The 17,208-nt window shown below is 43.2% G+C and overlaps 1 protein-coding gene across 4 annotated transcripts in view; it reads right to left on the bottom strand.

Annotated features, from left to right (window-relative positions):
* The window catches only part of SUSD6 (sushi domain containing 6), an 89,776-nt gene that overhangs the window by 30,834 nt on the left and 41,734 nt on the right, over positions 1 to 17,208 (bottom strand). For all 4 annotated transcript variants that reach the window (XM_065064405.1, XM_065064407.1, XM_065064406.1 and 1 more), the window contains one exon: positions 16,075 to 16,104. In XM_065064405.1, the coding sequence (XP_064920477.1) occupies positions 16,075 to 16,104 (30 nt within the window). The remainder of the gene's footprint in view (positions 1 to 16,074; positions 16,105 to 17,208) is intronic.

Below are 17,208 nucleotides of genomic sequence, written 5' to 3'. Positions count from 1 at the left end.
AAAAAAAGTATCTGTTTTTTCCCAGTAAGAGTGCTGATACAATCACAAGATTAAACGGAGGGCAGAGGTTATGCTCTTCTTTTTCTCAGTGTTCTCTCACCAGAGACCTCAGTGTTCCTACCACTGTCAGGGTGAAGTTTCTGCAGCTAGATTTCCCTCCCTCTTCAGATCCAACTGCTGAGCCTGCCTTACTCTTACCTTCCCAGGCCTCACTAGGCTTCTGCCCATCAAGCCTGGCTTCAAACAGACATCTACAGGCTCTGGGTACCAACTCAGCAAGCCACATTTTTGTGAAGAGGCAGTTCACAAGCAGATCATTTGACAACTCCAAGAAAAATGCAAGACCCACAAGATCCCTTGACATATGAGGCACCCCATATCCTAAATGCTGACCCCATGCATGTTACCAAGTCACTTTCTCCAGGAGCCGAAGAAAGCACCTATTGCATGAGGCTCCCCAGACAAAGGGTTCAATCCAGGCTCACTTTTTCTGAGGCACAAGACACCCAGCCAGGGCTGGCAGATGTGGCACAGGGCCTCCAGAAGCCCTGTGCCCTTCCAGAAAGGCAGCTGAAGGGCAGGCCAGATGTGCAGGCCACTGACTCCAGCCCACTCTCAGTCACTGCGTCTACATCTGAACACTTCCCATACTAACTAACTCACCATCCCTACTGCCATTTCTAGGCCATGACCCAGCATTACCTCCATGTACCCTATAGAATTCAGGATCTTTCTACACTCCATGAATTCCCTGAACTGAAAAGTCTCTCCTCATTTAAATAGATGATCCACAAGTTAACACATTTTTCTTTCTCCCTGCAGATATTCAAATTTCTCCCATTGCACCCTCTGTATTGTAGATCAGCAGAGAGGCAATAAACCACCAAGCATTATAGCCAGATGGAGTTCCCCAGTTGACATAAATGAAGACCCCAGACAGAGCAAAAATAAACAGTACACAGATAGTGCCCCTACACCAACCATCTTCATGATATTGTAATTCTATGCCAGGCTACACCATGACGTCTTTCCAGCTCAGTCTACCAGAGGGTTTAGTGAGAATGCCCAGACTGCACTTAAAGGTTTCATGGTAGTGAAGTGAAAGCTTCCCGTATAACTTTAAGATCCATTTACTGTATGGTTCAACCTCTTGCCAGTTAGTGAAGTTTCTCACACAAAGGAAATGGAAGCCCCAGAGAAATAATGCTAAAAATATCAGAAATGCTGCCCCCCAGAGAGACATGCTTGGGGACTCTCCCAACTGTGTATGCAGACTCCTTGAGAATGCTTAAATAACATATTGATGTCTTACGCATGAGAACTGGTGGGGAAAAAACAGCAGGGAGGGAGGTTATTTTGATGCTGATAAGTTAGCGTCCAGATCATAAAATAGCGTTCCAGAGAAAAAGCAGGAGTCCTTTTACTAAGCCTATCAGGTGCTGTTCTGTAACCGATCTCTTTTTCACACCAAAACAGAGAATTTCAGAGAATGCACATTTCATCAAGAATAAGCACTACAGGGGTAATAATGTAAACAGAAATTTGAGAGCTTCAAACCCAAACTTGGTCACTTGGGCCAAATTTGTTAAGAGCACATGATGTCTTGAACATCCACCATCTAGGAAGCCTAGGGATCAACAGCAAGTATTGCAAAGACATTGTGATACTAAAGACTGAAACAATATCTCCCTTTACAGAGCACTTTCCTGGCTTTGTTGGTTTGTTTCCTCATCCCCTCCATATGATTGGGGAAAATGGGATCTGAAGTATTTTAGGAGAAGCAAGTAACAGAAAACCCACTGTTTTGGCAGCAAGGCAACAGGCACTGCAGAGCCATGTTTAGCAGGCAGCTATCAGGACAAGAGGTGGTACAATGATTTCACAGCCCACTCTTTCAAACTTCTGGTAGTTTTACTTTATTCTAATCTCTGCCACCCCTATACAATTTGCTCAGCACATAGGAGTTACTCCCTCTCAACAGATACATCCCGTCAAGCACAGACTTTATCAGAAGTTTAATCCCATTACCAACTCAACTATAATCAAAGACTGTCCAAAGGCTGTTGCATTTAATTTCACAGTGCTGACAGCCTGCAGTGCCATCCTTTATTCTGCCTCTTGTCCACTCAACTTTCGTATTGACTTTCTAGAAGAGGATACTTTGGTCACACTTAGGATCTAGGATGCTACTCATAAGAACAGCTATATTCTGGCAGCTGACATGGAGAGCAGAGGACAATACTCCTAACACCACACTCCCTCTGTGCATGCACGCAAAAGCCTTCTAAAACCTCACAAGAGGATCTTACGTTAGGATCAAAGTACAAAAGCCCCTCTGCTAAAACTTCTGGATTAGTCGTCTTTAACCAAGTGCCAAGGGATTTCAAAGTTACTGTTTCTAAAATACATGTTCAAGACATAGCATTGCCAAGAAATAGACTTCCATTCTCCCAAAGGGTTACCCAGCAACAAACCATAAACAGGTTCTCAGTTCTTAAACTGATGCTAATTTTGTGAAAAAGGCTGTTTTGTGGCTAAACAGCATTGTACTGTGTCAACTCCCACCAAAAGTAAAAGGTGACTTCCCCAGAAGCAGAAACAGAACTTAGTATCAGGAAAAACTAGGGTGTTCCTCAAAAAACAGACCCACTGCTCATCTCCATTCTCTTTTTCTTGGTATCTCACCTGAGGACAAAGATGGCAAAGGTGTCCCAAGCACTGGGAAAGTGACCTGGATTAAGACACTGGACTTTTTTCTCCCCATTCTTCTTACCAGTCAGTATGGCTTCATTAATAAGGTCAGTGCAGGTGCGTGTCTTATATTAAATGCCACGATCTACTTTCATAACCCTGCCACCACAAGCATCGGAATTTAACAGTCATGAACGCAAATCACAGCAACCCAGTTATTGCACATCAAAGCTGTCACTGTCACTCGTATTCTCAATGTGGAAGAGACAAACAGATAGTTGACATTTACTCTTTGGCTCACAGGATAAACAGAAAACAAGTCACAATACATCTGCTGCTGCTCTGGAAGGACACTGATCCCACACTACCCTGCAACAACCAGACTGCCAGGCCTCGCATGCCTGCTGCAGCAATTCCACAGGGAAGAGCAGGCTACCCAACTGCACCCATGTTTTTTTCTTAGTAGCTGTGTTTTTTGAAGTTATCTCCTTCCTGCTCTTCTTAAACTTCTCATCAGCAATGAAATTACCCCAGTATGTAAAATATACTTGAACAATAGCATTCGTCCATAACAGAAGTGGTTTGTGATCATATCTCTCCTTATTCAGGGGCACATACTTCCACCTATTACAGAAACTGCTTGCACTGGAAAGCAAGAATATATTTAAATCTCTATTTTAACACAAAGCAGTTTGAGAGTAAGAAGCTGTCCCTGTGTGACAGGCAAAACAACATGGACTACTATTATGTTTTCTGAGGACCATTGCTCGAAAACTTCTAATCCCACTCGAGCACATTTACTGGCAACAGATTTCCAGTCTAGCACATTTACTGGCAACAAATTACCAGTCTAGACTCTGCAAAAATCTCCCAGAAAAGTAGTTTTTCCATAATGCTCCATTCTGAGAGGAGGTCATGTGACTGGAGGTACAAAACTAGGACAATATAAAGAGACCCAGCACTCCTCAGTAAAAATGGACAAAAGCATTCAAAACCAAGGTTCATGGCAGTGGGAAATCCTCTTGAGCAATCACAGGCCACTGGGCTGCAGTGGGTTCCTGTCTAGAAGTGCAAAATACCTGCACAGACAGAACTATTTCATAGTCAAGGAGATCTCCAAGGCTGCAGTAGCCCACAGAAACAGGAAGGATGGTTTTTCAAGAGGTGCTTCTAGGAGAAGAATGAACAGCTACTTTTGTCCTGTAACATCTGTGCTGGCTCCAGTCAGTGGACATGCTTCCTCCATGGTTGAGCACTTGATGAGACTGACCAAAACATGGCATGTTGCTTTGAAACACTCCTCTTGATGACTTGACAAAATGGGTCACTCAGAAAACCACAAGAAACTGCCTCAACATTGCTGCATAAAACTGCTTTATTCAGCATACTATTTTTTAATAAATCACACCCTGTGGAGCCCTCACACGGGGGCTTATGCTGACGCTGAAAGTAACAGAAGAACCTGTTACTACTGGGCAAACTGGCAACAGAGAAGCATCTTTCTGGGTAGAATTGCAGCTGGAGAATCAAGCTTCCTTCCACCAGCATTCAGGTCCCAAGCAGCTCTGGTAATGTGTCTGTTCTCATCACAGAGCTGGACAGGCTAGAAATAAGAAGCTCTCTTGTACCGCTGATAGAATTCTAGTACAGAAAATGAGTATTGTCTGTGGGTACATACCCACCAAAAGGAAATGAAAAGGTGTATGGCTCTGCCGTATGGATTTGCTCCTTTTTCCAAACACTGCCTCAATCTGCTTACTAGTCAAACAACTTTCGGAGAAAGCTAGTTTCAGTCTCTCTTCACGGATGTCCAGTTGCTCTGTTACTCAGAGTAATCTCATGTTACTTGGTCATTATGGGAATTTTTCAGCTCTCCTTCAGTACTGTATTGCCTGCAAATTTAAGTAGCAGAATACTAAATCACTTTTTCAGACTGCTGAACACACTGAGCAAAATTTTCAGCAGTGCTTGCATGACTTGAGACATCCTCTCCCAAGCAATTACCAATGAGACACAAGCAGTTCAGAAAATTCCATTTGATGGTAAATGTATCTGACATCAGAGCCATCCCACCAGAAATCTTCCCTAATTTAAAGACGACGCAACGCTATTTTTCTTTGCTATTTACTTGCTTAGCTGCCATATCACTTTATAAAGACCAGTTTAAGCTGACAAAAGACCAAACAATTCAGTGGAAACTAAACTATACCGTCACGAAGGAAGGAATTTCTGACACGAGTTTTATTATACAAAGATCCTTGTTTCTGGCATTCTGCCCCATCTCCTTTTTCCCCACCTCATGCTCTCCTGCCGCTTGTTACATAGAATCCCATTATTCTGTTCAGCCATTTCCTTTCCTTGACTCTATTTTATGCTGCCAAGAACAAAAGAAAGAACAACTTTATTATAAGGATCTATTCAAAAGTTGGTATCTCACTTGCTTCCCTGCATTTAGAATTGTCTTCTTGCTCTGGTTTCTCCCATCCCAGTACATCAGAAAGATATTCAGTTCTCTTAACATCTACATACACAAAGCACTTGCAACAAGGGATACAGCAGTTAAGTTCTTACTCACATCCTCAATTATTTTACTGAATTGCCTCTTCTTTTAAAATTTGCAGTCTTGTTAAAAGTAGACTTGAAAAATACCACAAGTTTGCTACTATTTCCAAATTCATTAATACAAACAGGGAACAAGGGGAAATCAAACCACTTTATCCACTCCCCCACTCCATAATAATTTTAAATGCTCTCATCCTACTAAATGTTATGACCAGCAATTATTAATTCTATTTTTTTGCTGCCCTTTTCTTTCTCTTGCAAGCCTTAAGACAGTAATTGCCCTGAAATTAAAAAGAATGACAGAGAGTTCTTCCCCAATAATCCTAAAATTTGATCAGCCCCTCAGAAACCAGGCTGTTGTTTCCTACGTTCTTTAGTTCCTAGGTTTTCCATTCACAGCATTCACGTTTACTGTTTTACTTTTTCTCTAGCCTGCTTCCACCAAAATAGTGAATATTTCATTTCTACCATCACTTCCAGAAACAGTGTTTCAAAAAGAAGAAACTCACACATCCCAAAACCAGCCACACAAAAGTGCACTGCACCTGACTTCCACTGCAAATTCAAAAGCCTATTCCAGTGCTGGTTGCAGAGCAACTAAGTGACTATCTTCCCAAGGAGACAGCTGGCAGATTTGCATAGCTCTGCCTGCTGGTGTGTTTGCAGAAACAGAAGAAAGGAGAGGACAAGACGGGGCGACCACAGTGACTTGCGGCTCTGCTTTCTGCCCAGCTCACCCAGGCATCAGGCATACAAGATCTCCACCATCGGTCAGCGCATGTTCAATTGAACATCTAATGTCTAAGACACTCCATCCTTGTTGAAGCTCATAGACAGATGTGTGCTCTACAGAAATAAGCAGGTTAGAACACACTAGGAGATTATGGTACAGTTAGAAATATACTGAATAAGCACATGCGCCTCGTCAGAGCCACCACACTCCTGGAAGGCCTTCCACAGTTCCTGTCTTCACAGAGTAGTTCAATGCCTCCCTTGCTCAGCACACCAAATACCCTGTGCTGTGTTTACATGGGAAACTCTACTGCTGTTCCTCCTTGATAACCTGAGGGACAGCTTATCTAAGGCCCAGGCCTGCCATCTCAAGAAGAGGTAGGCAGATCTTCCAGCTAGTCTCTGTCTGTCTGTCTGTCCCAAGAGCAAGGGCTGTGACTCAGGCCAGCACAGCTTCGCAAAACCACTTGGTGAACATGCAAGAGAAGTCCCCATGGGCACACGCAAAGGCCTGTGAACACTTCAACCTATGCATTTACTAATGTCTCTTCAAAATACACCTTTGTCTTCTCATTCAACAGTTCAATACACACAGCACTAGCAATACAGATCAGGACAAGGCTCCAGGCAACCACCAGCATTTTCTGCTACATGCCCTTCAACCATGCTCACAGAGCCAAGTCAAGTGGCCCCTATTTCAGATGCTGTGGGACAGCTACTGATTTTAGGGCCCATGCACAGTTAAAGAGATTGCATAAAATATTCTTGCCCCTATCCAGTAGGCAAATAAGACAATTCCCTTTGCTCTCCTGCCCCAGGGACCAGATGACCAACCTGCCTGGCCTGACCTATCATTTCTACAGGTAATAGAACTGGAGAGGAGACAGCAACTGAGGGGATAATCCACTAGAGTCCAGTTTACGTAGGGCCTTAATGCAAGTTTTCAACACAAACAACATAGGAAAGGGAAAGTTAACTTAGTGAAAAACAAAGATCAGCTTAACATTGATCCAAAGTGAGGATATTGCAATAAAGTTGCACATGTCAGGAAATAAGGCTCACTTGAGGAATTTTTGTTTTTAAACAAGACCCTGTAAAAAAAAAAAATACAACCATTTCTCCAAGGAACCACCCTGAAATCCCATGCTGGGCACAGAAAGTGTTTTTGGTACCATGAGAAGCCTGAAAGGCAGAGAATTAATAGGATGTGTGTGCTGCCCATTTCCTCTCATTGAAATACAAGAGACAAACTGTTAACAGTGTAGTTACCTTAGCTTCTTCCTGTAAGCCTGACTTCAGGATGATGCTTATCCAGCATACAGTTGTGATCTCAAGTCACTCCCTTTAGTTAACTTTTCAGTTAGTAAATTCTCAGACAGGCACTCCACATTAGCAAAAATGAATGGAATCAGCAACAATAACTTCACATGGGTTTCTATTAGATGGAGATTTGTTATTGAACTAGCCAGGCCCAAAGGAATTTCAAGGCCACCTTGGAAAGCTGAAAACAGGATCTGCTGTGTAAAACAGTTCAGCAGCTACAAGGCAGCAACACGATGTAAATCAACAGACCTATCAGCAGTGAGACTCAGGCACATGGACAGCTCATGAACATAGATGATATCCAACCAGTTGATGCATGCTTGGACTGTGGACGTGTGATCAGGAAATAACTGCATATATAAAGAGGCTTGTTTCTGTAATAAATGGCTTTGCATGATTCACAATGAATCAGAATGCTGAGTCCTTTATTCACTCCAACAATTCCACATTTAGGCCAACAAACAACCAGCTTCTTCACAACAGCAACAACCCACTCTTAACATGCTATGGACACCTCCACCATCCCTTCAGAATCCATACACAAGGGAAAAAGAGCAGAGATAGACAGAAAGCAGTTTTTCAAGTAAGAGCCAAAATATCCTCCTCTCAGAACCTGGGGGCCGTGGTAATCCTATTTTTGAAATGCTAATGTCATTACAACCATAGCACCAGAAGACAAGCGTGGGGCCTGGGTGACAGAGCCTCGGCTGTGCCCTTACACGGATGATTTAAGCTGGGCCTTTTGTAACTCTACTCCTCAAAGCTCCCTGCCCGGCATCATGCTTGATAGGAGCTGCAGCTGCCATCCAACCCTCCCGAGGAGCAGGGGTGGAAAGATCAAGCTGATGAATTCATGCATGAGGGGTGGGGGTCCAGGGCGCAGCAGTCGTATGTTGTGGCCTTGTGTTCTTTAAACACACATGCAAGGACAAAGATGAGCTCAGGGAAGACGTGAAAAGAGAAAAAAGGTCCCCAACTGCTCTCTTGCTACTGCTAAACAATAGCATGGCAGTAAAAATCATTACAGCTGGTCATTAGACTCTGCATAACAGATACTGGTATAGGACAGCAGGGCTCAAAGACACTGATCAACATAAACACATCTCCTTACAGCCTCAAGAACCAGTTCAGCGTCAGAGAAGAACCCCTCTGTGGCAGGATGCAAACCCCCCTTCTCTCCCCCTCCCTCCATCATGGAAGGAGTAGACACATCTCCCTCTCTCTCTGCTACTTGAGGCTAACAGCTTCTTTTGTTTGGCCCCAGAGCACGCTGGCCAGGGCCGTTAGGGGAAGGGAGTGCCGAGGCGCCAGGAGCCAGCGTGGGGGATGTTTGGAAGCTTCAGGGGCACCCCACAGCCAGTGTGGGGGTGCAGAGAAGCTTCTGGAATGCCCACAGTCAGATGTGATCAGCCAATATAAAAACAGGACTCTTGTCGAGACTCCGCCCATTGCTGCGGGTCTCTCGGAGCACGAGCGAGATGCTGCCGCCGAGAGCCCCCCCGGGATGGAGACTCCGCTTGCCTTGCTGCCATGGGTGTGAGTAAAACTTCTCGCAGGACTGGAAGTGTATTTATACTTTCCGTGCACATATGCACGTGTCACTTTCCGTGCTCATTATGAGCACGTGTAAAATTAATCCTCGCATAATCGCGGGTGTATTTTCCTCCCGTGCTTCCACATAAGCATGTGTAACCTTCCATGCACATTTGCACATGTAACTTTCCGTGCTCAATACGAGCACATGTATAAATTATTTCCTTGCATAATCGCAGGTGTATTTTCCTCCCGTGCTTCCACATAAGCACCTGTAATATTCCGTGCACATTTGCATGTGTATTAACCCTCACAGGATTGCGAGTGTATTATAAATTTACCCTTGCACAATCGCGATTGTACACTTTCCGCACTCACTACGAGTACGTGTACCTCTTTAAAATAACCCCACAATGTGTTTAAGCAAGTGTGTACTCCTCCCGGACTCAGAGACGGCCCCGGCATTGTTTTGGGTGAAGCCATGTGCATGCACTCTGTGGACCGCCTGTTGTATTAGTTGCTGCCCCTTAACAATTTTCCTCAACTGATATCCGAACCTGTATTTAAGTCACTTTTGGAGTGCTAAAACCCTGTTTCTCACCGGTTTAATAAAAGTTGTTTTGGACCCTGTTGTCCCTTAAACTAACCTCGGGATGCCTCCGTGACACCCTCCCATGGAGAAAGCTACTCCAAAGGGATGGAGAACAGTCACATTCCCTGCAAAAGCAACTGGAACTAGTTGCTGTGGGGAGGTCAGAGACCAGACCAGGCACCACAAGTTTGATCCTGACACCATGTGATATGTAACAAATGACAGATCGTTACCAGAGGGCTTTTTATTTTTGTTTTCAATTTAGCATTCAGTTTTAATTGACTCCAATACCAGTCATGGAATGACCAGGGAAAACCAACTTCAAGTATTGATTGTTTTAAATGCTATAGAATTTTCTGCAAAAAAGTTTCCTACAGCTTACCATTTCCTACCATCTCCCAGAAAGCCTCCCACTGCAGAAGAAAAGGGAGATCATCACCACAATGGCTGAGAAATAAAAGCAAACTAAGTCTTACACCAGGTAATACAGGTTGACTAGAAAGCTACACTGTTCACCATTCACAAACACTGCTGCATTTACAGTGATTCCCACTTCACTATGAGACTAGGTGAAGCTACTCTAACATGGCAGAAATAACATGAGAGCCCCAAATCCCTCTACCAGAAAAGAGAACAATTTCATCTTGAAAAGTTCAATCATCTCACTGCTGCTTAGGTGTTTAAACTCCTACATACAGAGAAGTACCTCTGCACATAATGAGGAGGTCAGCATCTGTTGCCACAGAAAGAAGGAAGGTGACAGACTGCTTTGGAAAGGGAGACACATTTGGTTTTATTTGTGCAGGGTGCATGCTGGCAAGCAGCTTTGAAATGCTGCCAAACCCAGCTCATTTTAAAATGAAAAACACAAAAGCTTCGGTTCTGCAGACACCCTCCCTTGATGCTACTAACTAACTAATGTCAGGGGAAAAATTTCCTCCATTTAAAGCAGCTAATTAAGTTAAGAGTTCAGTGGATGGAAACAGACTTAGTGATAGATGCTTCCCTGCTGTCAGAGGATGCAGAACCGACATCTGTTTTCATCCTCTCAAATCGCTCCATGGTACCTGACACAGCCGAGCATGAAACACTCCTGACCCACCTCAGACAAATGGCAGGTGGCCAGGGGTATGTGGTAAATAGTTAAGTCTTTGCTCACCCTGACTGTAGTCAGAGAAATAATCTCCTTGTAACACCCTTAATTAGCAGCTTCCACCAGTTTCTCGGTTTATTGACAGCAAAAATCAAGGATGCTAAAAGCAGCCTGCCTTACATACTGAATGACAGGTTGCAATGTCCCCTTTTCCCCATGCAGTCATACCACTGCCCACTCTAAGACTTGATTCTAACATGGAAACAGTTCAAGACTGGAAAGAGGTGGTTACAGTGGGACCAAACATGACCATGGCAACACTCACAAGAAAAAAAAACAAAACAGCTGGAGGCTCCTGCCAGGAGCCTTTCAGTTGTCCAGGCTTCTAAGAGGAGGCAAAACAACTCACAGGGCCTGACCTCTTCCAGCAGTGCATCCACACTGAACTTCAAGTGTGCTCACCCACCACAGGCATGGCCTTATGCCAGCAGCTATCCAGCCACCATCGCATGCATCTCTCCCCCCCACGGCATGGATGCACCAACAGGGCCTGACTGCCAGTCTTGTTGTCGGCCTCAGACCAAACTTGCTGACTATTTGTTCCACTATCACTTCAGTGGCACAAAATTAAACAAGGATCCTGCACCAACAGAGAGCTCAGCTCTTCAAGCACTGTACATTTCCCCCAACTATTCCAAAAGTGGAATCTAGCTTACTAAATGCCATGGAGGAAACAGCTGCCATCAAAGCAGAAACTGTCACATTAAAGATAACATTTAAGTATTTGAGAAGTAAATGCAAATAAAGAGATTAAAAGTGGAAAGACCTGAATGTTGAAATTATGCTAGCTCAAGGACATCACATTTCGATATCACAGCTAGACTAATTTCTGCTTTGGGCTACTGTCAATAACATTTGCAACAGGACTAGCTTGTTGGGAAAGATAAAGAAGTAGAGCACTAAAAGAATATAACTGGAAAAACAAACTTGCCTTTTTCATGGATTTCACTAACACTTGCACTCAAAGGCAAACTCATTGCAGCTTGTGACCATGTTCAGATTTTTCAGGTTACGTATCAAAAATGAATAATTTCCTCAGTTGAAAGACAAGTGACAGGAAAACCTAAATACTCAAATGATAAAGCCTTTCCCTTTTCTTAGCATTTTATAACCTCAGTCAATTACAACCAAGGAAGTGTTTACGATGAATCCTGAAGGTTGTTCTCCAAGAGCATTCAAAGGTTACTTTTGTTAGGGAAAGCAAAACCAGCAACAGAATGGAAGTAGTACAAGCTTTAGGATAACACAAAGCATTACAGTTATGGTCCTTTGCCTGCACTAAAGAGATGTGCTGAAGCATGATGCATGGCTCAGCACAGCTCTGACAACTGGTCCTTTTCAAGAAGCATGTCAGCAGGCCTAAACTTGAGCTACTGGAGATGGCTTGCACAACAGGCACATCTCCAGGACTCCGAGTTTCAAAGTTAGCTGCTCTGAGGGTAGGAGTGGATTGGACAAGAGGAAACAACGCTAAAAACATGCACTTCTCCCCTCCCAGACAGCGTTAAATCCACAGCTGTGGGGTTTGTATGACACACCAGAAGCACATTCTTAAAGGCCTCTGCAGCATCAGGTAAGTCTCCTTGTGATAAATCTCCAGGATGTTGGTGGTCCAGCACAGAGGCAGCACCAGAAGTCCCTAACCCACTCTGACATATCTTTGTTCCACACACAGAGTGACACACGACCCCACCTGGAAAGCATCACCACCAGCAGGGAGTGTTACCCGCGTGTTGACAAGAATATAGTGTCTAGCAGCTTTAACAGGTTTATCTTGTCTACAGGAAGGGTTCCTCTACAGTGGGTGTAGCAGCCAAACAAATGCAGGATGGGGCAGAAGAGCAAAGCAACTTTTAACTATAAAACTGAATACAGACCAAGAAAAGCAAAACTTTCTGAAAAAGTCATGGATATTTCTTTGAACATGGCAGCAACTTCCACTTGAAACTCCTCCCTATACCTTGTTGCACACATTGTTGCTATATGGCCTTTCATAGCTACTCTCCCTGCCAGATCTCCAGAAATGACATTAGAGCACTTGTAGGCAGACCCAGTCAGTGCTCCAACAACTGGCATCTCCACCCTGCTCTGCTCCTGCTGTGAGCAGATTCCTGCCCTGAAGCTTCAGTCCCTGGCAGTGCACACACTTCGTAACCTTGAAGTTCTTAAACTCTCTGCCAGTGTCTCATTAGTCATTCCTGTTGCATATAGAAAAGCCTCAGAGCCTGATATTGTAAAGGCATATCCTACATCCTCCTGCATTAAGACACTCTTACCCAACCATAAAACAAACAAACAAACACACAGACATACATATACACATATATTTCTACCAGAGTCCTCCCTCCCAAGGCCATACTACTCTCAACCATGGTAATCTGCTTGCGTAAGTAAAACACTACCTTATTTCAGGACTTACACTACTTAACTACCAACCGACTAATTGGCTTTTTAAACCACCACGATCTTTTTCACATCTTCACCTGTGGAAACCTTCACCTTCCTGTTTTGCTGCACTCCTCTGTCCATTTCATCTGCTTTCTAGAATCTTACTCTCCCCCGATCCTTATTCACCTTCAATCTATCCTACCACCTTCCTACAAATCTCCATTTGCTTCTAGTGTTCTTCTATGCCTGAAGAGTCTTCTTTTCCTTCCAAATATTCTAGTTCTACCTAAAACAGAAAAACTTCACCTGTTGTCTCAGCAGCTGACATCTCTGCTGAAAAAGAAGCAGAAGAAAATGCAAAATTGCCTAAACAACAAAATTGGTAAGATCACAAAACAGTTTTATTCCCTTTCTTGATGGACAGTTTTATGGGTGCCTTAGGGTATGTCTGACATAAAACTTATTATAAACCATGTTGGTCTTATGACATAGAAAACATTCCTTCAAGCCAGAGAAGCAGCAGCCACCTCTGGCTTTCTAGTATGACTCTGCATGTGTCAGGCCTTCCATGTTTCTTCCCTGCCCATGGCTTGAAAACTCATAACAACAGCCACCAGCAAGGCAACATCTCAGACATGCTTCTCCCTTTATTGGCAAAGTAAAAAATACATCTCAAAAGCAGCAGCAATATTTCTTTTTGCTCTCAAACACAAAATATGTTCCCCATTGAATTAAGAGAAGTGGCTAGACAGAAAATGCTGAGCCCAGAGGACTTAAAGTTGCTCTTTTGTTACCCTACTGTTCAATTCTTTGGGTTCTGCTTCCCCTGAAAGGCTTCTTACCATGCCAAACACATAAATGCACTTATCCTTTCATTCATGGCATTTGCCTTTTAGAAAAGGAACACAGGAGGCATCTTCATCCAGCACCAGCCAGGCCAAGGCACACAAGCAGTGAGGGAGCATCCCTACAACCTCTTGAGATGAGGCAGTCTTCCCAACACTGGAACTCCAAAAGCTCCCCTCCTCCTTCCATAATAAAAGGATCACTATACTAGGCTGGGCCAAAAAGCTCATTTTTTTCTTCAACAGTTTAGCAACAAACCCCCTCTAGCCTAATCCACCTAGAACATCTTATAACTCATCTAAGCAGCCCCATACCTAAGGGGTTACTTCAAATCCCTTCAACAACAGCTGGAAGCATGCTATTTGACAGCCCTCCAACTTCAGCACAACACTTTGCAAAAAGCAGAGCCTCGGGGGAATTCCTGCTTGCAGAGGAAGATAACACTCTCCAGAGGTTTCAGTTCACTAATAGGAAAATGTTTTTTTAGCTGCAGATCAGTGCACACAGATAAGGAGGTACAAGCCCTTGAGACAATGCCATAATCCTGTCACTGGGTTCCAATTACTCTCTCAAAGATACAAGCATTTTTGAGCTTGCTGTTCAAGTGCCTTCATCACCTTACCTTCACTCTTGACTATCTGCAGCTTGTTACCAGTATTTTAGCAATCCTGATTCTAGGTACAGATTGCTGGGTTTAACACAGGTCCTTGACAGATTCAGTCACAAAGGCTGAAGATCCAACAGCCTACAGCTACCCACCCTGCCCTACCACTTGTTTGCCCCTCATCACTCATGTAAGCATAGACGAACATACCTACACCACAGCTTTACCTACCACACACCAGCTATTCCAGCAGTATTTGCAGTAACAGCCCAGGCTGAAATTTGCCAGAGTTCCAGAGCAAATTCACTTCTTGTTCTGCCATTCCTGCTCCAGAGGCAGTAACAGCTGGCAGCATAAACAGGAGGTGGTAAATCCTTGTGGCAGAAGGTGATAGCAAGCAAACTTTTTTCTGTCCCGCTGTCAGGACTTTTCCCATGACACTAGGAACAATCCAAAACTCTTCCCAAATTATTCACTCCAGTAGACAGAGATGAAGGACTCAGCGAGAGAAGGAAGCTGCATAGGAAGACAGACAAGTCTATCTTCAACCTAGCAGGCAGCAGTCATCAAGGGACCCCAGGATGGTGATGAGTCAGAACCTGGACTGAAGTTCACAAACACCTTCTCTTGAAGAAGAATCCATGCCATTCAGTGCCCCTCCTGCTTCCCTCTACAACAAACCTCCTACCAGTTTCCATCTTTCTCATTCTAGCCCAAGAAGCTGAGTCGGACCAGAAAACTCTTGAGTTACTTCCCAAATCAGCTTATTTTTCTGCTAGCAACTGTGGCCAAGAATTTCAAGCCCCTTAATACTAGGTGTGTGTGACACCAGTCTTGCCAGGAATAAAATTCAGGCATTGGATAAAAATCTGAGATTCAGAGGATTCCATTAGCTCTTTTCTTGTCTCACACTCTCTGAAGACCAAAATTTGGTAGGTGATAAAACTCCCCTTCCCCACCTTTAAATACTTCATTATGAATCTATTCCCCTCAGACTCTTTTCCTGTACTCATTTTTTTTTTTTTTTTGGAAGAGACGGGAAAGTTCAAACTGAACAAATCAAATTCCAGAGTTCAAAGATTTACATTAAAATTTTATACATTTAGAACAGATATAGAAGCCAAATATGCTTCCCAATATCTCCCAAAGTTACATACATCCATAACATACACACAGGAATGATTTCAGACTTTTTCCAAGCACAGGAAATGAAAAATAGGAGTATCCAATGGAAGATATCCAGTTTCATGCTCTGTGATGTTCAATTTCTTGATTAAAGGAAAGAAAAAGGTTTTCTTGCCTCAGTGTGTCCTCTCTGTCCTCTGTATCCTCTCTGTCAGCCTCTCAAAACTCTCACAAGCAGCATCTCCACATTGAAATGAGATATTTATTATATTTGTTTTTTCTTGAGTTATTTGCAGTTAAATGCTATAGAAGGCACAGGGATCCTTTCAAGCACAGTGACACATATGAAGTTGATCACCCTCTCTCAAACTGAGGGCAGTCATCTTTCCCAAACACAAGGGACAAAAATGGGAGTAGGGCATAGAGATGGATCTTAGCCTATCCAACACAACAAAAGTATAACATTAACCAGGAAAATACCACACTTATTTATCACAACAAAGCAGTGAATATAAGTCTACTCACATGCAGGTCCTTTGGATTTGCTGGGAAAACCTAGGACAGACAAAAGCAAAATTCAGGGTTACTATTACGTTTGCTTTAATTCATCCTTCAACCATTAGAAATGGTTAAAATTAAATAAGTTTTGTGGCTTCTTAAGACTCCTATAACTCCCTTCAAGCCAGTTGCTTAAATAACGCTACCTGGATCAGTGTAGTAATAGTGTGAATTTTATTATTTGAATATTCTAATTCTGGGTCCATCTGCCTCTGCTTCTTAGCCACCTTTGCAGCCTGGCCATTATTCTGCAGCCCCTCACCACATTCTTCTGTACCACTCTGCTCTCACTAAGCTCTCCAAAGGGACTGGAAAGAAGAACTGCACCTGAAACCTGCTCCCGCTTCTCTCAGTGGAGAACTAACTACACACGTCTTTGGGCTGACTCTGAAATTTCTCCAAATGCACACTTACATGAAATATGCAGGTTACAATCAAGATCCTCTGCTCATGTGCAACACCTCCCCCCATTTCTGTCTGGCCATCCAGTGTTGTAGTGTCCTTGTTTTCATGACCATGGAATTCATCCCTAGCTGTATAAATGCTTTCCTTTCAGCTGCATAATTAAAGACAAAGGAAATCTCTGCTTTGCATAGATTCCCAAAGAACAGAAACAAGTCTGAATCTGCTCAATGACTGGAGTGCGCTCTAACAAGCTGTTCTGTGCAATGCAAACAAATACCAGCAGTATCCAAGAGCTTCTGTGCAGAATAACCTTGGCACTGAAAAGACCTTACAACAGCAGATTGGCTGCGTCTGCATCACAGACAATACATAGGAATGAAGTCGTTTCAGTTTATTTGAGCTCAATTTATCACTTTAATGGCAATCCCAAAAAATAAAGAGCAAGCTTTATAGCAGTTCATATGTGATCAGTCAACACAAAAAAACTAATCAGGCTCTGTCTAAATCTGAATGAACTTGGATTCACTGAGCCTGCATTATTATTATTTTTTAGAGGTTAATATTTAAAATATCTTCTTTATGTCTATCGATATTTGCTTAATTCAGGATGTTTAATACTTTTACCAACACCTCTACTTGTATTTCCCAGCATCAGGTCAAGCTATTATCAATAATGAAAGGCCCAACCTATGTTTT

This window comes from Columba livia, chromosome 5 (genome assembly GCF_036013475.1).
Source record: "Columba livia isolate bColLiv1 breed racing homer chromosome 5, bColLiv1.pat.W.v2, whole genome shotgun sequence".
Classification (NCBI taxonomy): domain Eukaryota; kingdom Metazoa; phylum Chordata; class Aves; order Columbiformes; family Columbidae; genus Columba; species Columba livia.
This window is presented reverse-complemented; position numbering and strand designations above follow the sequence as displayed.